General features: G+C 36.2%; 1 protein-coding gene across 1 annotated transcript in view; it reads right to left on the bottom strand.

The window, feature by feature from the left end:
- The window catches only part of LOC111594627 (protein timeless homolog), a 51306-nt gene that overhangs the window by 5885 nt on the left and 21057 nt on the right, over positions 1–24364 (bottom strand). Inside the window, exons 8-11 of the mRNA XM_030224912.1 lie at positions 20275–20437; positions 16718–16851; positions 16556–16636; positions 10931–11031 (exon numbers count right to left, since the gene is read on the bottom strand). Of these exons, the coding sequence (XP_030080772.1) occupies positions 10931–11031; positions 16556–16636; positions 16718–16851; positions 20275–20437 (479 nt within the window). The remainder of the gene's footprint in view (positions 1–10930; positions 11032–16555; positions 16637–16717; positions 16852–20274; positions 20438–24364) is intronic.

The following is a 24364-nucleotide window of genomic DNA, read 5'->3' as shown; positions in this document are numbered from 1 at the left end:
CCACTTTGAACAATTTAATTAAAATTTCGACTCGACTCGACTCGAGCCACAGCATGAAGCACACTTAGTCCAAAAAAGAAAACTCCTTTAGGATATATTTGATTTCTGTTTTGTATTGACACCCTTAAGAGCTGCCCTGGCAATTGCCTTGTACAACCCCGTGTGGCACCCCATTTGCACTTGTCGAACAACAACCGCCCTCTTAGCCTCAATTTATAAATTGACCAAGAGAGCATATGGTGTAAATCCAGCCAAATGGGCAGACAACTAATCCGCCACGGCAAATGTGAGATGTTGTAAAACTATTTGAAAGATATGTGAAAAATGCCAATGTGTGGACCGCTCACGCCTGGCGCTCCGGGCCGGGCCAGGCCGACATCAAAATAATGTGCCAGCAAATCAAATTACAAGCAACGACTTCATGAGGGGACTGCGCCACGGCGGGTTGGGGGTGCAACACAACAATTACATTAAGACACGATAAAAAGTTGTGCAACAATCTTGAGCGAGCCACAGGCGGGGCGGCAAAAGGACCCAAAGCCACAGTCATTGCACAGTTTTTCAACTTTTTGTGGCTTTGTAATTGGAATACACAAGATGAACAAGAGCCACAGCAACAGGAAGATAGATAAAGATGCGGATACAAATGTATCTAGGGGTTTGGGCGCAGTTTGAGCTACAAGCAACAGCAGCAGCAGCAGCAGCAATGGAAGGCGTTCAAGCGTTGCGTCTCAAGCAATTCAGAAGGATTTATTTTTGGCCACAAAAGCGAAATGTGAAGCAAAGCGGGCTAACAACAATTAAAGTAATGCTGACCAACAAACTACGGACTACGGACTACGGACTCCGGCCCGGGGGATTAGGGCAAAAATAAGCAAGAATTGCGTTGAACGCACAAAATCTTAATTAAGGAAGTTCCAACTTCCAACTTCGAAGTGGGCAAGTGTCAGGCAGGCGGACAGGCCGACAGGCGGATGGACGGACGGACAGACATCCTTTTTTTTATACAGCAATTTCTGCCAGTAAAGCAGAAAAACTGGACTACAATGAAGGCGCTCCATTGTCAAATTTAATGAAGGTTTTCGCTTGCTTATGACAAGCGCAGCTGGCCAAGATTTACTTACAAAAACTTTTCAGTTGCGTGCGAGCAGAAAATTGTCGTAGGCTTACGACAACAACAACAACAACAAAAACTCAAATGAGTTAATTCGATATTTGACACTTTTGGGTCACATTCCAGGCCGTAGCACAAAATGGTGTAAAGTTAATAAAGAGACTAAGTCCGGCCTATAATTATTTGCCAGCTAAATGGTTTTAACTGGACATCAAGTGAGGCAGGCGTTTTGGCCATAAGTTGCTTTGGCTCTGCCCATAAATACAGCCACAAAATTGAACATGGCCAGAAATGTAAAACAATCCTCCAACGAGCTGAAAACCAACAACAGACAACATGAACACACAATAATTAAACTTAATTGCGCTGTACATATAAAAAACAATACAAAAAAAAATTAAAACAAACAAAACAAAAGTAAAACAAATTTTTGCAATTTTAAATATGCATATAAAAATATTCTGTGTTTAAATAAATACTAAGATAAAAACAAAAAAAAAAAACAAAACAAAATACAATAAATAAATAAATATAAAAAAACCAGCGCAGATTTGCATTTAATTTTGCGCATTTTACAAAACCACAAGAGCAACAAAAACTAATTGCCAAATATTCGATGTAGCCATAAAAAATATAAATATATAATACTTATATATAATATATATAAATATATATATATATATTATATATATATACAGAGAGAAAACATGAGAGTTCTAGCTTAGAGCAGTGCAAATAAAATATTAAACCAATAATTCTATTTACACAGTTTCAATATTTATTCTGTTTAGACAAACGCCACGCCCCACAACATGGCCAGCCCGCCACAGACAAATATGAATAGGAATATATACATATATATATCTGTCTGTCTGTGTGTGCGTGCGTATTTTGTAAATAAGTAGTTTACCGCAGCTAATTATAAACATTATTATTATTATTATTGTGTAGTATTAGCTCTTCGATAATTGAAACGTTTGCCAACACTGGTGCGAGGCGTTCTTAGATCAAATCAAATCAATAACAGTTAATACAATTCAAAAGCAAACAAAAATTAAGAAAATTATTTAATGAATTTAAAAGAAAAAAACCAAAAAATAAATATTTAATGTATTATGAAATTAGGTTTTAAGTATGAGAAAATTTGTGTAGAAGTGGAAGTGAGGATGCTGCATAAGTACACTTCTCAACACTGGCAATTTTCAAAATGGCAGACAACTGTGAAATGCGAAATAAAAATTGAAAATTATTTAATTAAAAAAAAATATGTGAAATTTATTTGGTTTTATTTAAAGGAATTTCATTCGAGCGAAGAATAAATACAACTAAAGTGAGTAAATCAACTTAATCTCTGAGCAAGTTTTGCTCGAAAATAAACTCTAAATTAAATATATTTTTAAGCTACAGACTCTTAATTATATTATAAATATTATTTAAATATAGAAATATTAAATATATAGAAATATAGACTGCCGTTACAAATACAACTCCAAGATCTGCGAACTACTGACATGAAGTTTCTTCAGTTTATTTTCTCTCATTTACTCTCAATACAAAACTTATATAGTTACCCAGTTGGCACTAAAATTCACAAATTTATTTAAACTCTTTCAATTCACTTTAATGCATACAAAAGATTTTTAAATGGATTTTTCAAAGTCTCAACATTCAATTTTGTTCAATTGGCAGCACAAATTAACATTTTGAATAGTTTAAGGAGTAGAAGCAATTGACAAGCCCAAAGATTAGAACAAAGGCACATGGGCAATAAACGTTAAATTAGTGAGGCATGCGACAGTTAAGCAGAGGAAGTGTGTATAAAAGCACAACGAAAAGGCCAATAACGGCATATACACATGTGTATATATATATATATATATATAAATAAATAAATATATATATATAATCATTGGTTAAGTCAGGTCAAAAGCAAAACAACTTGATGAACAATTTTATTTCAAATCCAATTATTTCACATCGAACTGCAATCAAATGATTGCGTTCAGCAACAGGAAACACGCAGCGCTGTGTGTGTGTGTGTGTGTGTGTGTAAATTGCTGCGCTCGACAAACGATGCTGTGAAAATTGCCGACAAAATGAAAGTCAATTGGTTTTTTCTGTGCGCTTGCTGCTCGCTCCTTTTGCTCACTTTCTCTTGTTGTTGTTCTTGGCTGGGCCGCAGCACATCAAGAATTCAGTATGTGTGTGCGTGTGTGGGTGTGTGTCTGGTCAGAGCTGTAAGGCATTCAATATTGCAGCAACACGAAACGCGACATTCAATATTATTAAAATTCGCATCCATTTACGGGCCGACGGAGGACAACAAATGTCAACCAAAATATGCTCAACGTTTGCCCATAAAAAGGTTAATGAGAAAATAACAAGCAAAAAAGATGAAGAAGAAGAGGAAAACGAATAACAATAATATAATATAATACAAATATGAGAGCTTGGGGGTTCGAATTGAGCAGACATTTCGTTTCTTGATGTTTGTTTTCTTGTGACACGCGCAAATTGCTTGAATTGGAGCAATATTATGTCCAATATTGCAAATAAAAATTGATTTACTTTAGAGAACTTTTCAATTAAAGTATTTTTAAGAACAGAAAAGTCTAACGAAATGAATTTTAGGCTAATTCTAACACATGTCTGATTAACTATAAATTTCCTAAAAATAAGAATATCATAAAGTAACTTCTTCTCTCAACACTTTTTCATATAAAGCAGCAGAAGAATAATTAAAAAAAAAAATATTACATATTAAACGGCCTCGCTCATGCCCAGCTTGCGCAATTTGCAAAAAGAGTTGAGGCATTGGCTGGGCACAGAGAATTAAATGGAAACGCTCTCTGTGAGAGTTTCGGTAAATGTATCAAAAGAACTTGCCTCTGCAGCCATTGAACTGTTAATTTTAATTTTTATTCAATTTACAGCCAAAGCAATTCAAGGCAAACTATTCAAATGGCTGCACTGCACAAGCGCACACACATACATATTTATATATATATATATATATGTGTGTGTGAAAAAAATGTTGTCTAATTGATTACGAAGCTGTGCAGCCAAATGGCGCTCCATTAGCAGCCGGCAAATGGAAGAGCAAAACTCAAGCTTACGTCATTTTCTTCTTCTCTCCCACTCTCTGGATATGCAAACAATTTTTGTGGCTGTTTGAGCGTGGGTCAGAGCACTGATGATAGGTAGAAAAAACATGCAGACTCACTGTCTCTCTCTCTCTCTCTCGCCAACTGTAAATTGCATTCATATTTAATGCAGCGCTGCCAGCGCGGCCAAAAGCATCGACGCATTACGTATACGCAACGTAGCGCTCCATTGGGACACATTGCTTAATTTCTGTGCAGCCCAAATGCATGAAGGCAGGCAACCGTGTGTGACACACACACAAACAGACAGTCGTGGTGTGAGAGACACATGCATATATACATAAAAGCAAATGTCAAATGTGAAGAGCGCCATTCCACAAGCAACAAAAAGCGAGAAGCGAGAAGCGAAAAGCGAATTCGCATTACGTATACGCCAACTTCTTTTTTGCTACAAAAAAGTACACCACACACACGCGCATTTGGGTGAGGGAGGTAACGATTTCATTTCATGGTTTTGCACTCGTTATGACTTTTGCCCCATGTTGCCCCAACCCACTGACGCCTTCGCGCTTTGCTTGCTTTTTATTGTCGCCCAGTTGCGCCGTTGCGCCCCCAAAGTGTGCATCGTTTTATGTTTACTAGAGGTAAAATACAGCCACACATTGCGCCCCCTGCGCCACGCCCACTCGCCCAACTACTTCGACAAATTTTATTTAAACACCGCCCACACGAAACGACATTGGGACACCAAGTTTTGTTTTTCAATTTAAACTTTAAACTTCACATGTTTTTTTTGGTTCTCATTTCGTTTCGTTTTTTTCGCTTTGCAACATTATTCGAAATGTCATCGCCGCCAGCTGTGGCCAGTTCTCTAGAGAAATGCAGCAAGGTGTTTGTGCTTTCTTTTTTTTTATTTTTATGTGTATACCTGCCGAGCAGGTGAGCCTGGTGAATTGTGTTCACAAGTTTTTGTGTGCGCCGCAAAGTTAAAGAAAACAATTTGTGGCCCACATTAAATATTAAATCATGTTTAAATTAGTTTCAACAAATTATGAGCTAGAGTGGAAGAGCAGAGACACTTGAAATGAGTATACAAATTAAATAAATTTATAATATGTTACATACATGCAATTTAGAAAACAGAAATAATAAAATTGTTAAAAAAAATATGTAAAATAATATTTAATAAATGTTTTGTAGAAAACAAAAGTAGAATAAGTAGTAGAGAAAATAGAAATAGAAATAAATTTGGAATAGGTACGCAAAATTAAGACAAGCTTTGATCGGAAGTGAGCCTGGATAATTCTAAATTTTTTATTTTTTACGCTTTAATATAAGCCAGAACCTTTAAAATTTTAAGTTTTCTTTTGCTGAGATGCTCAGGCGGATATGACTATAACATCTCAGCGGGCCCTTCAGATCAAGAATATATTTACTTTATGAGTCTGCCTTTATCTGCCTGTTACGTACATTTTCAAAAAACTATTATGGCCTTCACGTCATAAACAACTTAAAAAGTAGAATGAGAAGATAGAGATAATAAGGGAAACAAGCTTAAAGCAACTAAAAAAATTGAAACTAACAAAAAAACAATATTATATATAAATATAAATATATATATAAATGGAAGAGAGCAAATAAACAATTTATAAATTTCTTAAGCTTGATCCATTTACATATACAAGCCAGAGGTTTACTTGAGACACAGTAACATTAATTTGAAGAACTGCTAAGCAGCATTATGTTATGAAAGAAGAATGAAATAAAGCAGAGGTTCACAATGAGGCAATGGCAACTGCATATGGTAATCGAGTGCTGTCAAATTCGTGCCAGCAACGAGCTGTGACAGCAAAACGAACCCAACGTGAGATTCGCAGAGACGATGCGAGAGATGAGAGGCAAGAGAAGACACAACAGAAATGGGCACTCAAATACCTACTGGAGTTGCATCAGAATCACGCCCATCCCTAACATACATATATATAATATAATCAAGAGTTCATTTCATCTGAAATGTCATTAGCCACCCATTCTGCAAAAGTTTTGTGCCTGGGCAATTAGCAAAAACAAATCATTTAAAGGAGCTTGTTGATATAATTAACGCATTGATTGCCAGAGTGCACCCACACACACAGAGACAGAGAGACCTAAGCCGAAGATCATAAACAAATTGAAGCTATTAAAAGCCAGAAGGGAGCGACATTAACTTGGTGCCGGGTGAAAGCCAGTTGAGAGGCAAATCAGTGACAAGCCAGCGCCAGTTCGTGTCACCTAATTGAGTAAGTATCCTAGCCGGACTTGCTGAATGGTATCCTTGGTGTCCTCCACAACAGACACACACACACACGCGCACATGTGCACACATATATATGCATGCGAGTAAGTGGCTTTAGCTTTAGCTGCGGCTGCCTTACCAACTGTGGCAGCAGTTGAAGCTGTGCCAGTTGCAAATGTACTAAGTGTGTGCGTGTGTGTGTGTGTGTGTGTGTTGCGAGTGTGTCCCGTGTATATTTTATTTGTTTTTATTGTATTTTATTCGCTTTTTTGCCCAGCAACACGCGCTCTTCTCTGTTGTTCTTGGTGAGTTTTGTTCTGTGCTTTTGTTTTTATTTGTGTTCATAACATAAACTTTGTATTTTTATGCGAGACAAACGACAGCAGAGCTAAAGGACACTGCCTGGGCTGCTGTTCGGGAAGGCCAACGAGGCGACCAACTTGTTTGCGCTGCGAAATCTGTTAAGAGCTTGCCCTCAAACGCCCACACTCTCTCACACACACACATTCACTCACACACATCTACATATATATAGATATTTCTGTATATTCAACACGCTGCTGTCTGCCTTTAACACTCTGCACTTTTTGCTTTACCACTTGAGTGGATTTTTGTGTTACTTTTTTCTTGGTCTTCGTTTTTTTCGTGCTGATTTGAGCGAAGTTTGAGCGTGGGCTGAGGGGATTATCATCATTTATTATGCGCGCCACAAATCGAAATCAGGAAAGCAACTTGATTAAGATTTAACTAAGCGTACGGCTCGTCTGCCTTGGACCTTAATAAACATTCATATTCAATTCAATTGAAATGGAAATCCAAATGGAAATGGAAGTTGAAAGTGTAACAATGCAAAACTCTCCCACACACACACACACCCACACACATTGGCACTCACACAACAATGAGCATAAATAATTTTAAATGCCAATTCAATTTTTTATTTGCCTTCTGCTGAGCAAATACAACAAAGAGAGAAAAAAACTCAAATAGACACGCGCAATAAATTGAAACAGAAAAAAAATTGTTAATTAAACGAAAACCACTCGCCACACGCAACACGCAGCATGCACCATGCAGCATATACCATGCAGCATGCAGCATGCAGCATGCAACATGCAACATGCAGTTTGTGGTCGCTGGTAATTAATAAAATCCCAGACTGAACCGCTCAAAGGACACTTTGGGGAGCTGGTGACGCGTCGCTGCCCCAAGCTTCGCATTAGCTGCAACATTTAATATTTGTATTATTCAAATACCCTCGAGCATTAAACATTATTTTATGGAATGTACGCGGCAAATAGCTTTAAATGTTTGTTAAGTGTCTGCGCTCAAAGTCGTGTCCTTCTCTCTTCAATTTGAACACGAATAAAGTTTGAATAGTTTGATCAAATTTTTATTTAATATCAACATTTTTACTTTTTTAATATTTTTAAGCAATTTAAATAAATGTTTCCAAATTGAAAATGTATTTCAATTCAGTGGAAACTCAAATTTTTATTTTTCTCTCTTCAATCAATTTATTACTGTTTTCATTATGCAATCTTTTATATATCCTTCTTATAAAATTTAATTTGATTGCATTTTATGTGCTTAATACGCTCCAGCTCGTCATCAGACAGGGCATTCTCCAGTCAAAACTTAAGCATTGTTGCCTTTTTTATACCCAACGCCCACATACACCCAACAACCACACACACATGCATGTATATATCGCATTTTTATAGTCTGGGCTGCTGTCAACCGACCATCAATCTATTGGCTCGCCCGGGGGCGTTAAGCTGGCCAGCAAATCCCTAGCGCCACGGTTAGAAGGAGGCGCGCTTTTCGTCTGGGGCTTAACGAGCTCAAAAGCTTCAAACAATGGCGCAGACACAATAAAGGGTTTGCAGCGCTTTGAGCTAAACGTGTTCCCTTTCATCTGGACACTGGGACTGCCAATGGACAACGCTTGAAGCTACAGACAAACAAACTGACAGCAGCAGCCGCAGTCGAAACAAGTTCACTGCAAATATTCAAGTTCCTTTATTAGCGTACTCAATTTTGAAGTAATGCATCGAATTACTCTGACTGGTCCCATGTCATGGAGGTTGAAGTCAAGAAATATATCAATTATTTCAGCGTATATGGAAGATGTAACAAGATCTATCTAAAAAAAATATGTATATTAAGGAATAATGTTTGTTTAATTAAAATAATCTAAGCATAAGCTGTTAATACCTTTTTGGGCTTATGAGAACTGCAAAGAAGGGCGACTTTTGCTAGAAATGTCTTAAGAAAAAAATTTTTTAAATCCATACATAATTAAGCTCATGAGAATTGCAAAGAAGGGCGATTTTTGTTTTAAATGCATTTGGTCTAAGAGCATTTGCGGATATGCTTATGACTCGGTCATGACTAAGTTATGTTTATCTCTACACTTATCAAATTAGACATTAAATATTTATTGACTTTATTAAATCAGTCTAATGCAATTGCTACTATATGATATAAATATATTTAGATATAAATATATTTAGAACTGTTTCATGTTGACTAAAAGTAAAAATATCCCACTCAATTCTAGCTCATCTCTAGCTCCAACTACTATATATATGAGTATTTCCATTTGAAATTCTAAAAATCAATAACAAACAACTTTAAAACCGAAATTAGTTCACATTAAAAGCAGATTATTTTAGAGAGTGAATATGGCACAGCTTATAGAAGTATTTCAGTATATAATATAGAAACGTATAAAAATTTAATATTAAAAAAACAACTATCAAACTTTTGTGCAAAAAACTGAAATCATAAATTACACTTAAAAAAATATTTATATGTATATACATACAAGGCGTAAAGATAATCTGCAAGGTGCAGCAAAGCTGCAAACTTTGCCGTTGCCATGGTCTTTCCACTCCACAAATTCCCGTTAAACCCTAAAAAGTATTATCTGTGTATGACTAGCTGCGCTGCATATGTGCTCATATTTTACTAGAAGAAGCAGCAGAACGAGAAGAAAGGAAAACTGTCAGCCATGGATGTGTTTTAAAACGCTTGTCAGAAACTTTTTGGTGCGCTCCAAGGTGTGCAGCAACTGCATCGACAGCGATAAGTCATATGGAATATATAAAAATATATAAGGAATATATATATATATATATATATATATATACATAGGAAAATGCATAGATATAGGGAAAGCTGTGAGTGGCATGTGCCAACTTTGAGTTGCAAATAGAAAATAGAAAGTTGGAAAAGAGAAAAGTCATGTTGGCGTCAGAATTGCGTAAGCCAAATATTGCCGTGGGCTGGGGTAACGGACAATAAATTGTGCATGTTGCCTAGAAATTTCACATCGAATGAAGCGACAAACGCAAACAACAAATTTTACAACCCAATGCACTTGGCAGAGCATTCGGCGCGTTCAGCGAAAAAACAAAAAACAAACAGGCAACAAAAAAAAAACGAAGAAAAAAACAATTACGCGTTTAATATATTTTCATTTGGCAGAACAGAGTCGCTTTTGACTACTGAATTAAGGAGTGAAAGAGGCCAGGGGACAGGGTGTGAGGTGCGGGTTGCAGGGTCCGCTGTAGGTTGGGCAGTCGTCCTGTGCTGCCATTTTTTACTTTTAATGAAGCGCAAGAATTTCAGCTGGATAATTTGTTAAGCGCAGGACAGCCAAAAGGCAAAAAGCCAAAAGGAGCCAAAGCACAAATAAACCAAGTAAGAAACTTGCAGTCGCGCCGCAGCCAACTGCATAATACTCGTTCACCGTTCGATAGCAGAAAAAATATTAATTTAAATGCGGATCTACCATGATTATATAAATTATAGATCTATTAGTCAACTATAAAGCACTGGAAGATATCATAACATGATATATGATTCTGAGCTCATATATATAACTTTAGGTCAATCCGTAAAGAAGCTGTAAAAGCCAGCAAAGACAAGAGACCGGCAGGCAATGCACAAAAACCAATATGCTCCATACACATCAAAGGCGAGTATATATGTATAAAAACTTAGAACAGCAGCAGGCGCAGTGCAACAAGGCTACAGACGGGCAGAGAGAGAGGGGAAGGGAGACAGAGAGATAGGGAGAGTGAGAGTGAAAGAGAGTGTAAGTAAGCCATTGCTGAAAGTTTCCGCTATAATTTGGCTTATTTCAAGCCAACAAATTTATAGAGTCCAAATGCAAAATGGAGCGCTACAATTAGCCTAGAGCGAGATGGAGCAGACGCATAGAGCGAGAGAGAAAGTGCAAGATAAATGACACGCAAATGCCAAGTGGCAGATTTTCATTTTTAATTAAAAGCCCAACCAGCATGTCGCTTCATAATGCATTACAATAAAACATAATTAACAAGCTGAAATCGAGCTGAGCTGAGCTGAGCTGGACTGGACTGGACTGGCCTTGGTCACGCTCAGATAGCCACACACTCACTCACTCACCTGTTGTAATGTTGTGCATGAAAATCTCGCGCAGCAGCAACAATTCATCCTCCGGTGCTGCAGTGTATGAGCCAAAAACATCCTCCTCTGGCCAAACTTCCCTGCAAAATGAGCAAATGCAATTTATAACAATAATAAGGGGAGTTAGCTACTTATATATATAAATATATATGAATATATATTAATTAAGCTTTAAGGTTTTAAGCAATGTTAGTTCGAGTTTGGAATTTAATTTTATTATGAACCAAAATAGAATGAAGTGAAATGGTCTTGTTCAAGCAGAAATATGGACTTGTCTAAATATATAATATGATCGAGTAAAGAGACATGGGAAAAGACTCATGCCGTGGGAGACCTTGGCAATAGAGCTAAGTTATTTTAAAAGGGAAAGCCATATTTATTTGTAAAGAGAATATTCCTAGTTGACAAGAAATTAGAATACGAGAAGCTCAGCATAGATTATTGTAGCTCAAACAGAACTAGAAGCTGCTCAAATAGTTTGCAATAGAAGATGTAATTTTATATAATATAATTACTAACGTTTTCTGTATAGCCTTATCAATATCAATTCGCGTTTTATTTATCAGAAAAATTAGTTATAGAGAAACAGAGTTATTTAATATAATAATTATAATATAATAATAAAAATAAATTTTATAATAATAATTAATAATAGTTGAATTCTGAGGATTCTCGAATATTTAAAAATATTAAAATAATAAAATTGAGCTTAATACTAAAACCAAAGCGCAGATTTCATAGAAACAAATAGTTGACGTTGACTTCTATCAGCTGTTGATATGTATATTTACACATATGTATGCATGTACATACATACATTGAAACTGAAAAATAATTTAATTAACTACTTTCAACAAGAGGCAACAAAAGACAAAAGAGTTGCCCAAAACATGGCTGCATCAATCCAATTAAAAACTCGCCCTAAAAGCACACTGATAAAGTCGACCTTAAGCCATGGCCTATATTCCAGCGACTATAATAACAACAGCAACAACAACAACAACAATTACAACAGCTATGACAACAACATGGGCCTTTTTTTCTGTTAACGGCAATAAGCAGCGTGCACATCATGTGGCACGATCCGTGCGCTGGACATGCAACAAGCGAAGCTTTTAGCTTTCACAAAATGAAATTGATGCGCTTAAAATTGCGTTAACATTTCTCGTGTTGCACACACACAAACTGGCACACACACGCACAACAAATAGAAAGCTGGTCCAGTGGCAATGGCAGTTGCTTGCATCACATGTGTTGCATTTGGGGCCACAATTTTGGTGCAGCACACAAATAATCCTTGCGTGCAGCTGCATATGTGTGAGAGTGAGTGTGAGAGTGTGTGTGTGTGTGTGTGTGTATGAGTTAGTGTGCGTGTGTATGCTGCATACACCAGTTGCAGGCTTTGCAACGTTGTCGTTGCTGTTAATTTAATATTTGGAAGCAGCTTAATATCCAACTACGCACGCAGTTAGAAAGAGAGTCAAGCAGAGACAGAGAGCGAGAGAGAAAGAGAGACAGATTTATCGACTTGCAACATGCTTTGCATCGGTTGCTGCCTCTCCAGTCATATCGTTAGCAAGCAGGCAGTGTGGCAGCTGCCATGGCACCAATTCAGTTGGTTGGCGCATTTTGCCGCGTTATGTTTTGCTGCAGAGTGCGCAACTTATTTTTGCCACCGTCAAGCGCCAATAAATTGAAAGACATGCCGCACACACACACACAGCGCCCTACCTCCCACCCTCATAAAAAGTATTTTGTGGAAATTTAGCATAACAAATAGTTTTCTGGTTTGGCCAACAGCTAATTGCCGCTGGCCTGCATCAGGAGTTCATTGAAAACTTATGCCACACACAAATATATATATATATAATGCAAAACTTTTGCACTTGCATCCTGGCTAATTAGCAACGGAACTGGCCACCAAATATGGTTAATTATACAGTCAGGTGAATCGAATGTGGGTTATTTGCGAAATCGGGCCAATGCAAAACTGAGAATGTGGTTTACACGAATGTCAATTGCGATCAAAAATGCTTATTATTAATATTTAAAGTTATATATAGATATAATGCATATATACAGATATATATATATGTATATATAAATTATATAATTATAGATATGTGGCATTACCTTAGAGAAGCACGTGTAGCAGACATTACGCATGCAACTGCAATTTAAATTAATTATTAAATAACTAACAATACTGTAAATGATAAGTAGCCTGCTTAAAAATACTCTGCAGCATTTACTCTAAAAAATAAAAATATATTTACTTTTATCTATATACTTGCTACTTTTTGGCATGAATTTTATTATGAAGCCAGTTTGAAGGCCATGAATTGTGTTTGAAAAAATATTTTTATTTTTTACAAGGTAAGGAATATTTGAAAATGTTTACAAAATTTAACAAGAATTTATTTTGACTCAATATTACTTCACTTTAGTCTGCAACTGAGAAGGTAAAAATTGAATTGGATGCTGTGCGAAGCTGACTTGATCTTCACTTTTGACCCACTCAGTTTTACCGGACTTTAATATTGTTAAATATTTAATCTAAGAATACCCTAGACAGATTAACAGAATGTGTATTAAATGGCCTAAGTTCCACGTTTGGTATTCTGAGTGTGTTTTTTAAGAGTTCTTTGATGAAAAGAAGTAAGAAATGAGTCAAAGTATATAAGTTGCTAAAGCGCTATTTGGTATATGCTTCGACTGATTTCGTTCTTAATAAATTACACCGAAATCTATACAGCCACAAAATACTTGACAGGAAGGGATCATTTTTTTTTCGAAATAAAAAGACATTCATGAAAACTTAAACACAACTTTTCCAATATTATATTGAACGACTTTTATTCGATCTTAAGTTATTGCACATAGCTTGATAAATTGGCTAAACATGCTCTACAAGCCAGCTTAAGAGCTTTAAATGCAAAGTAGCGACTGTCAACATTGCAACATGGCTAAATAAGCGCAGCAGCTGCAGTAACAGCAGCAGTGGAAACAACAACAGCAGCAGACGCCGCTGAACATAAGCTTAGTTAAGAGGCAACTGGGCAAATGCTGTGTTGTCTTGGTTTGGTTGGGGTGCAAGCAAGGGTAGCTGGTGTGGGCCAAGCATAGCCGCCTGAAAGTTGCAGCTTAAATGAAGTTTGAATAAACATTTTGCGCATTTACTTCACTTAAAAGTTTTTCAAGCTGACATTCCAGTGCTCGGCGCTCGGCGCTCGGCGCTGCCATTAAACCCGCCGCCAGGCGAAAGCAGCAAAAACCAAAACGTTTTCAGTTTCAGTTTTATTTGTTTTTCTTTTTTACGCTCCTTTTTATTTTGTTATTAAAATGGGGAAAAATATATATATGTAAGTATGACTTGGCAAGTATCTAAAATGCTGGCAGCCGCACACAGACTTGAGATGTTGGGGTCGTGGGGGCAAGAGCACTAGCTGGCACTTACATGCCAGGCCAGACACATATGCAAGCAGACCATTCGCTTGTGCGTGTGTGTGTGTGTGCCACACTCTAGTTTATTTTCAATATTTTGTTTACCCAAAAATTCTTCTCGAAGGCAGCAAAAAACATTTACAGTACAACTCCCCCGTGACGCCACACTGAACCCCGCGCGACCTCAAGTGCAAAAAAGTTGCAGACAAAAGGCAGCCGAGTGGGTGCAAGGACACGGAGGTTAGGGGCGGCAGTGGTGCAGCGGGTGCGCTTTCAGGGTCTATGCATATCGCATTTTAATTTATTAGCACAAAAAGCGTCTAGACCTTTTTAAGCTGCTGCAGTGGTAGCAAAGGCAGCAGCAACAACTGCCGCTTCATACATTTTAATGCAACAATTTCTTTGGCAACAATTAAAATGCACATAAATTTAAATGAAGCATTACAATGGCAAAATTGCGTATACGCCATGTAAAGCACATGACAATGCAAATGGCCAGGCAATCAAGAGAATCTTTAATTCTATTGTTCCGTTTCAATACTTTGAAATTCAAGCCAGTGCGTTGGCACATCAATTGGTAATCAAGACAGTTGCCAGACTAGTTAAATACCCTGTAATCAGCTTAGAAATAATTAGTGATGATTATATGGAAGGAAGAAAAGAAAATCAGTAATTAAGTAAAGAATGAGCTAGATATGCCGAAAATTAAAAATCGATCAATTTCGATATTGAGCGGATTTTAAAATGTGGAAGAGAATGAAAACGAAACTTTATTTATGCATGATATTGCCTTAATGTTGCCTTAAGTGGGAATGAACTAGATGTGCAGAAAATTAATAATCGACATTTATCGATTTTAATCGAAATTTTAGCTACGTATATCGATAAGATAATCAGACATTTACTATGCTAGCTGAATACAATGTAAGTAGCTTAGCAATATTTTAGTGTTGAGCATATAAAATAGCGAACAAAAGAAAAAAAATTAAAAACCGATATTTATCGAGATTAATCGAACTTTCAAATTTAGGAAAAAATGGAAAACAAACATTTATATATGTATGATACTTGAGATGAGCATACCTAGAATAGAATTCGATTAATGATATATATCGATTGTAAATCTAATCTATCGATTCATATTATATATTTGCTATTATTTATATTTTCCTTTACATTAGCATCTAAACCTTTCGTAGTTACAGGGTATTCAATTAGCAACGCCATAATTGTAGCTATCTAATTGGACGCTTACAGCATTTTCAACAATTGCGATGTTTGAAACAGCATGATTTTGGAAATGTAATCCTTGGCGTGCAGCAGGTGGAAAGTTTTAATGATATTTGATAAATAAATGACTTGGAAATATTTAAGCTACATTTCGATAGCTGCTGTCAGACGTCTACGACGACAACAGCCTTTGACAGCGTGGACAGGTCTCATCTTGTATGCCTCTGTGGGCGGAAAGGGAGGATAAACACAGTTAAAATGTTGACGCGAAAGATGGTAAATTATTTATTTTCACGTAATTTTCCCAGCACAAATAATAAACACTGATGGAGACTGGGAGAGTGCGAAGGAGGCTTAACATAATTGAACTGGCAATTAAATCGAAAGGCTGCTCGCCTTGAACTCAACAGCAGGAAAGCAAAGCCACTGACACAGTTGATGGCACATAATGAGGAGCAGAAACAGCAGCACCAGGAGCAGCAAGAGCTGAAGCAGAAGGACAACGAATTCTGTGCGCTGCTATTATCTGTCAGGGCAACCAAAGCCATCTGGACAGTTGAGCCCCCGCTGCGCGGCTACCTTAACAATAAATGAAAACTATTTAATTTAAGCACAACAGAAAGAGAGAGAACAAGGACAGTTTGTGCCAGAAAATCGCTGCACAAAATATGAAATTCGCATAAAAAAATAAGAAAACAGGAAAAGCTCTGCCAAAAATAAGCACAACAAAGACCCAGAGAGGCAGCTACCCACATTTTCTTTTACCCGACTTAATTTATTATGCGAATTTTCTTTTGTGCTCTGCTAGCGCTGACGCACAATGGCCAACAGTCAATGTCAAGTTATTAAAGGTAGAAATTTTCCAAAGGATTACGGCAGCAGGTTGTTGCTCATTTTGAAGGACACGAACTGCAAGGTAAGGACACTCACCTGGCAGCACGCAGCAGGGCAATCGCCGACTCCAATTTAGCGTTGCGCAGCAATTTATTTATGCGCATCATGCAGTCCTCGCTGCAAGTATAAAAAGGATATATATTGCATTTTAAAAAGGCATCTCTATAAATATCTACTCGTATATTAATGCTAACTCACCGTTGATCTTCGATGGACTTCTCCAAGGTGGCATCAAAGGGCAGCGGCTGCTGCTCCTCCGGCAACTGCAGCTCCGTGGCAAGCAGCAAACTGACCTCCGATGCCATTTCAGCCCATTTGGTAGCCAGCTCTTCCTGTTAAAGTAAGAAATTCGAGTTGACATTTAAGTTATGTATATGAAAAATCTAAAAGTCTTAGATTTAACTGAGAAAGCATTAGTTTACATATATAAAATAGCATTTTAATGAGACAGATGGAGCAGTCTAAATTCACAATTTGACATCTCTCTATAAATTGCAAACAAATGCAAAGAAAATATCGTTTTAAAGTTACATAACTTTAAAGCTTAATATATCAAATAAATATAAGTTTAATACCAAACCGACTTTTATGGCATTATTGTTTACATATGATTTCAGCCAAGTGGCCGACACAACTGACGCATGCATGATAATTTTTTGCATCAATAATTTTCACAAGCTTTTCACAGCATTTGTTGCCAATAACTCTGCAAATATTGTTTTCCTGGTGCTCAACTGACTGTGCCTCAGGCAACTTACTTTACATGTGCGTGGTCCGAACACGATCCATTTTTATTCTTATTAGCCGCTGCATCAAATGGACGAAGTGCGCGATAAATTTGACGAACAGAACGCTATTTTTGATGCAAGTTTTAACAATTTGCAAGCATTGCCCTGGCGTAAGTCTATGCATAATGAAGTACTAAACAAAAGGCAACTATTAGCTGTTAAATGAGTTGCCATATAAAGCAGTGTTGTCAACTCAGAGTTGTGAACATCTAAAAAAAGCACTCTTTATATGTCTATATATAAGGTATATGGCTATATACAAAGTATATCTATTTGATGGTTTCTATATTTTGATTATATATTTCCTAAATAGATTTGCTTAAGCCACTTTAGGTTTTCTTTTGATGTAATTTCTCATAAATATAACTAACTAAATCATTTTAAATGCATATATTACAAAATGCAATTAATAAACTGTTTCATTCAATTGATTGGTTTTTTGAATGACCTCTTCCCACATCGTATTTTTCTATATTTTAACCCGGTTTAGACAAAGTTATATCACAGATAAATCCGGTTTTTTAATCTCTTATTTGTTATTAATTATATATTTATAATAGTTATTATATATTTATAATAGTTGACTTTATCAATGTGGAGCCAAAAAATACGCTTGACTTTTTGTTTCTTTGCAAAAAAAGCCAAATAAAATGTGTAAAAACCCGTTTTAACAGCCGTTTTAACGCAAAACATTATAGATATTATAAAAAAAGAATTCAATTACAATAAAAATGTGATAAATGCAAAATTTAAGCAGCTAAGAACAGTGAGCTGAACTGCTAGATACCCTCTAAAAATAATGCAAATCAGGACAAGTTAACATAAAATGCTTTTTGCAGCGACTGTGCAGGTGCAATTATTATATTTATATCATTTGTTCAAATATTCTATATTTGTTTAATTATAGCATATTTATTTGCATATTCCAATATTCACACATCATAATTCTTTATATGAGCGCAAAATACTTTTTTTGCTATTGTCAAAGCTGCTTGACAATATTTGTGGCCCTGTTTGTTCACATGTTCTTATCGAGCATGTTAACAATGTATGCGCTATCGATAGCGAGGCTATTCGCATATTTTCAAATTGTAATCCCATTTATATACATATAATATTTATATATATGTATAAATATATAACATATGTAAATGCGCAAAGCCAACTGAGAGATTTCCATTTATTTTACACACATTTATTCGCACATAAATGCCATTGTTTTAAACATATAAATTTTATTTATTTTATTTCACTTGTTTTTCTCTTGTTTTGGCTTTTTTATGATATTTTAACAACATTTATAGAAAGTAGCGCGGACAAAAGCTGTTAAATATTTGTGAATTCGTGCGTTTAACTTGTTTGTTGGTAGCTTTAACAAATGTCACATGCACACACGCACACACACACGCACGCACACGCATTTCACAAATTAATTGACGCACAAAATATGTGTGTGTGCGCGCACAACAATTGTTACAAGGCACAAGAAAAAGCTGGCATCGACCGTACAAATAAATATGTCAGAAATTAGCACAATTGATGTTTTCTCTTTTTTCAGTTTTGTGCAAAAAAATGGTAAACTAAAGCCCGTCCGTCTGCACCGTTCGAACCACACAAAATGGCGGCAACAGAACCGCACAATGTAAGCCATGGGCCAACTGGAGTGGGCTTGATGCATGGGGATTGTAGAAAAACAGCCAAGTGTTGGCTCTGGCCGGAAATCACGCTCGACGGTGCTTGCAACGCGTCAAAGTGTTTAAAAAACATTACAAAAAAAATAAATATAAAAACCATGGGAGAAACAGAGTTTATTATGCATGCAAGAAAAACAAAATATGAGCAGCCATAACAGCAACACATAATAAAAAACGTTCTTGGGAAAGGTTTTAAAGCATGAATTCTTTGGCAACTTACTAAATAGTCTAAGAGTTTTGCAGGCGTTGAATCAATTATAAATCCAATTAAAAATTATAAATAATTTAATAAATACATGGCATATATTATATTTATACATATATAAAAATATTAAAACTCCAATTGTAATCCTGTAGTTCTGAGCGAGCCTTTTCAGAGTAGTTAATGATCAAATTTAATATTATATTTATTTTGAAGTTTTAGTTTTGTCAAAGTTCTGGAACTTTGAAATCTTTACAAATAAAAATATCAGTGGTTCTAGACAAGAAACTTAAATTGCAATTAGATCGACTTAATATTGCATTAAATGCATTTATTTTAATATAATTTGATTTCCAAACAAATACATAATATGTTCGATAAATTAAAAAAAAATATTTTTAATTTAAAAACATTTTTAAGTTTAAATTAAATCTGAATGCGTAGCTAATATTGCAGACTAAGCATAAAGAAAAATATAAAATAAAATATTTAATTATAAAAGTCCGTTTTTAGAAAAGTTATGCCAACCTGAAGTAACGCATTTCTAACTTATTTTTAATGTACTGTGCAAAAGTTTGTAAACTTTAATTGACTTGGAAATATTTTGGAATCCAATGCACGGAAGATTAATGTCAATTGGACTGTGTATAAAGCACGCGCCATAATAAATAGGCGAAGTGACTAGAACATAAATAAATAGAGGCGAAGCCAACAATTAAATGCAAGCAGCAGTCGCGTTATCGCAACTTTATTTTATTTCACTTTTAACCATATTTTCAGTCAATTAAATTTCATGATCAAACCTATAAATCTGGCTCGCACTGCCTGCCCCTCTTTATGCTAGACGACAATTGTTTTTTGACCCCAGTTGCTGGTCGCTTTTGCAGCTCTTGGCGCTATTTGTTTTAAATTTTATTGGCAATTTAGAGAATATTTTATGGCGCACACAGCGGGCCAACCAGCAGCCATCAGCCAGCAGACAGCACCCGCAAGCCAAATAATGTCATTTAATGCAGCAATTTATTTATAAGCATTAAAGAAGAATTCAATTTTCATAGACTTTCGACTCACCTCTGTTGGCTGTTGGGAAGGCTTGGCCGGCTGTTGCGTCTTCTTCTTCTTTTTGCCAGCTGCCCCGCGCTTTTTGTCCTGCACAACGACTGCATCCTGACAGAAGCGCTCCATCATTTTAATAAACACATTTGCCGTATCCACAACGTCGCGCAGGAATACCCTGTGGACAAGAGCACAGATTGGTTGGTTACTAAATCATATTATTGCATACACATGCATTAATTAAATTAAAAAACTATATAAAATATACACATATACATATGTAGAAGTACATATATTTATGTCTGCGACCACACATGTTGGAAATTCAATTAAATAAGCCAATTGCATTTTATATGCACAACAATATTTTATCTTGTTTCTATTGCAACACAACAACGACAGCAACTACAGCAAAATGTTGACATGCCACGAATCAATTTGCAAATAATAAACAATTTAACTTCCCAATGCAGATTTTAAAAGTTATTCGTTCTTTCTATTTCAATAAATTCAATTCAATTTATAATAAATAAAGAAGTTCTAAATATTACCTATAGGCACATAAGGTAACTTCTCCTAAAAATACACTCAACAATATTACAAATAATAGCTTTATGAACTTAATTAAGCGCGTCTGTTACCACAAATCAGCTTAAAGTCAAAGCTAACCCAACCAAGGAAGAAATTCTATATACAGCAGCTTCTCTCTCACTCAAACACCCTCACTGTCTCTCTCTTTCTCTCCTTGGGTCTCGATATTTATTGAAAATCATCGAGCACATTAAAACAGCCACGTTTTTGAGCCCCGGCCAACCTTTTGCCTAACTTAACTAGCCCAACTCAATTCAAAGGATGTCGTTGACTGATGATGTGGCTGAAGTCGTTGCCTTTGGCCCTGTCAATGCCGATGACGCCTCCAATTAGCAAATTAACCTTAAAAGGGAACTTGCGAGGAGGCAGCAAAATCAGGAGAAACAAGTAAGAAAGCTCTAGTCGGGGTGCCCGACTAGGAGATACCCTGATCCCAGTCCTTTGAGTTTTGTAATATTTTCCGTAGTTTGTATCGAGTATTAAAAAAAAAGAGAAAACAAATAAAAATCGACATTGCGAGACCAGGATTCGAACCCGGATTATTTGCGCAACGTGCACAAACTCTACCAACACCGCCACTTCATAACTAAAAAAAAAAAAAAATAAAACAGTAAAAAACATTTCATCTCCTCCGGTCTCGAACCCGGACCAAGCTGCATACGAGCGGGGCCTCTACCAACGCAGCCACTGTCCTTCTTGCACGGGCTGTTGCAAATTTGAACATAAGTAGCAGCTAATAATTCAGCACAATTCAATCGCAATTTCAATTCTTGGAATAGAAAAGAATACACGCATTTGAATGTATGTGTGCACACGCATAGGAAAAATGCGTGCGCGTGGCGCTGCTGACATGTGCTTTTGGAAATTGGCCAAACGTTTTGTTTAATAACTTCTGTTTTACTTAATGGATTTTAATGAAATTTTCAGCATATGATCTACATATCCTATTGGCTTGGTTGAGATGCAAACGCCTTCACATAATGGCCCTATTTCCAACTAAACTTAAATTCTAAGAATTTGGGGGAATTTGGAGCCGGTATCCAAAATCCAACAAAAATCAAAATTGCATAAAATATATATAAGACTAAATACAAAATTTGGAGGCTCTAGCTCTTAAGACGTTCGAGATATAATTTATTTACTGCATTTCAATAATGTTTTTATTCGATAACAATTAAATGCGAATAGTTATCGAATATTTGAAACAAACTTGACCTGCGCGTGCTATACACGGACCTACAAAAAAAATTTCAAGTCTCTAGCTCTTATAGATGCTGAGATCCACGCGTTCACACATACGGACAGACGGACAGACGGACAGACGGACAGACGGACGGACAGACAGACGGACAGGGCTCAATCGACTCGGCTTGTCGTCCTGATCAAGAATATATATACTTTATGGGGTCTGCCACGCCTCCTTCTGCCTGTTACATACATTTGCACAAAACCATTATACCCTGATTTCCCATTTTTAATGGGATCAGGATATAAAAAGAGCTGTGAAAGGCAACAAAATGCCAAAATCAGCTGCCGCATAGCCAGCAATGGGCAAAAGTTTAGCATTGTTTTTAGCCAAAACCAAAAATAAAAAACAGAAAACAAATTTACTGAATAAAAAGCTAACGTCATTGTGCACGTCAATTTGTTAAAATGATTGATTGCCGTTTGAATAATGAAAATCGTGCGCGTCACAGAAAACGACAATGCAAACAAGGCTAAAGGCTGAATACGTTTTAATGATAGACCAGGGAATGCCCATTCAGTTACATAAACTTACAAAGAACAGACTGATTTGCATATAGAAGTATTGCCATGAAGTAGCGTTCTACGTGCATATAGATATCGATAAATATCGATAGTATATTCGATTGCCAAATTATATATAGTAAGTAAAATCGTTAGCATGGAATAATCCTTTCGATTGTCAACAATTTTCAGCATTTTTGATACAGGTTTATCGATAACCATCTTGATAGTAGCGTCTAAATAAGTAAGTAATATAGTCTCAAAGGAATAAATTTAATTGACAGCCATGAAAGTCCACTTGACTCATATATAAATAGCTAGAACTAACACCTTCTAATTCCAGCTAAAAATATTACGTCTGACTATCACAATAGTCTTATCGATAACATTAATCGAATGTTCATTGAACATTCTTCACTTGCAAAAATCAATTGTATCATTGTCGATTAAGTAGTATCGATATCGATAGTATTTTCGAATGCTTTTCATACTTAAAAATATCTTAAGTGCAAGCAATCGATAATCAACTTGACTCATCGAGTTGGGCATCGTTTATTAGCCAATAGCAACTTATCGTCCCTATGAAACTCACAACTCACAAACTCTAAATGCAATTTGCTTTCGCAGCAATCTACTAAATAATATATAAGCCAATTCAAGAGCTCTTTCAAGCCAATGCGCTGCAGGGTATTCAAATTGCCAAATTGCCAACCGACATAAAAAAAAATTATCGTATAAATGCGTTGAATGCGCGGCTATTGTTAAAATTCGCCTCGAACATGATTTCGCAATATTTGCATATCTGCGGGCATATCCTTGTGCACGAGGTCCTTTGGCGCACACACTAATTGCTAGACCTGATCGATTCGTGCGGGCCAACTTGCAAATATAACACATATAACTAGTAAAAATAGAACTGCGTAATGTACTAAGCTCAGCTCTACTCTGTCTTCCCAACTTAAGAGCTCTTTAAAAGTAACCTTTGTTTTGTATTGATCTGAAGCTTTGATTTTGTTATCTATTTCGATACACTTAAATTGATTATTTGTGTTGGCCAATCTATATCTAATTAACAATTTATAGGGTATTAGCAGGACAGCGCTACTTGTTTGAAAAATTTATGCAAATTCATTGCGAATTTAAATAGACCCTGCCAGAAGCTCGCAGAATAATCCAAAATGCGGTCAATATGCCACAGGACGAGCCTCGCAGCTTGTGTCAAGGGAAATGCATTTGTAATGAAATTGGTTGTCAGCACACACACACACACACAACGACCACACTACATCATCCATAGGTCGTGTTAGATAAGCTTGAATTCAATGTAAAACTTAGCGAATATTTAGCCAATTAGCTAAGTCAAATATATCAAAGATTTGGCACTTGAACACTGCAAGTGTATGACTAAATTAAAACTAATTGAATAATACCCTATAAATAAAAACAATATTATGTTAGCTGTTACTATCAATGCTTAACATATTAAGTGCAGCTAAAGCTGTTATCAAAATGGAATTACTGCCAACATTTCTTACAGGGCATAGTCCCGTCTAGCAGTCCTTATTCGTTAGCCTTTATTTACTTAAAGTTTTCATTCGGTTAACATGATTTCGCTTTTAAATTGAAAACATTTCATTTTTTGGGCATTCCCCTTTGGATCATAGGTAACGCCTGCAATTTGCTGATAATTTGCAGCCTTTGGCTATGGCAGATAGCGTCTATTTGTGTTGTAAATTGAAAGCAACAAATTGCATTGAATGTTCCG

The sequence above is a fragment of the Drosophila hydei genome, unplaced genomic scaffold, assembly GCF_003285905.1.
Source record: "Drosophila hydei strain 15085-1641.00,03,60 unplaced genomic scaffold, DhydRS2 tig00008119-arrow-pilon, whole genome shotgun sequence".
Classification (NCBI taxonomy): domain Eukaryota; kingdom Metazoa; phylum Arthropoda; class Insecta; order Diptera; family Drosophilidae; genus Drosophila; species Drosophila hydei.
This window is presented reverse-complemented; position numbering and strand designations above follow the sequence as displayed.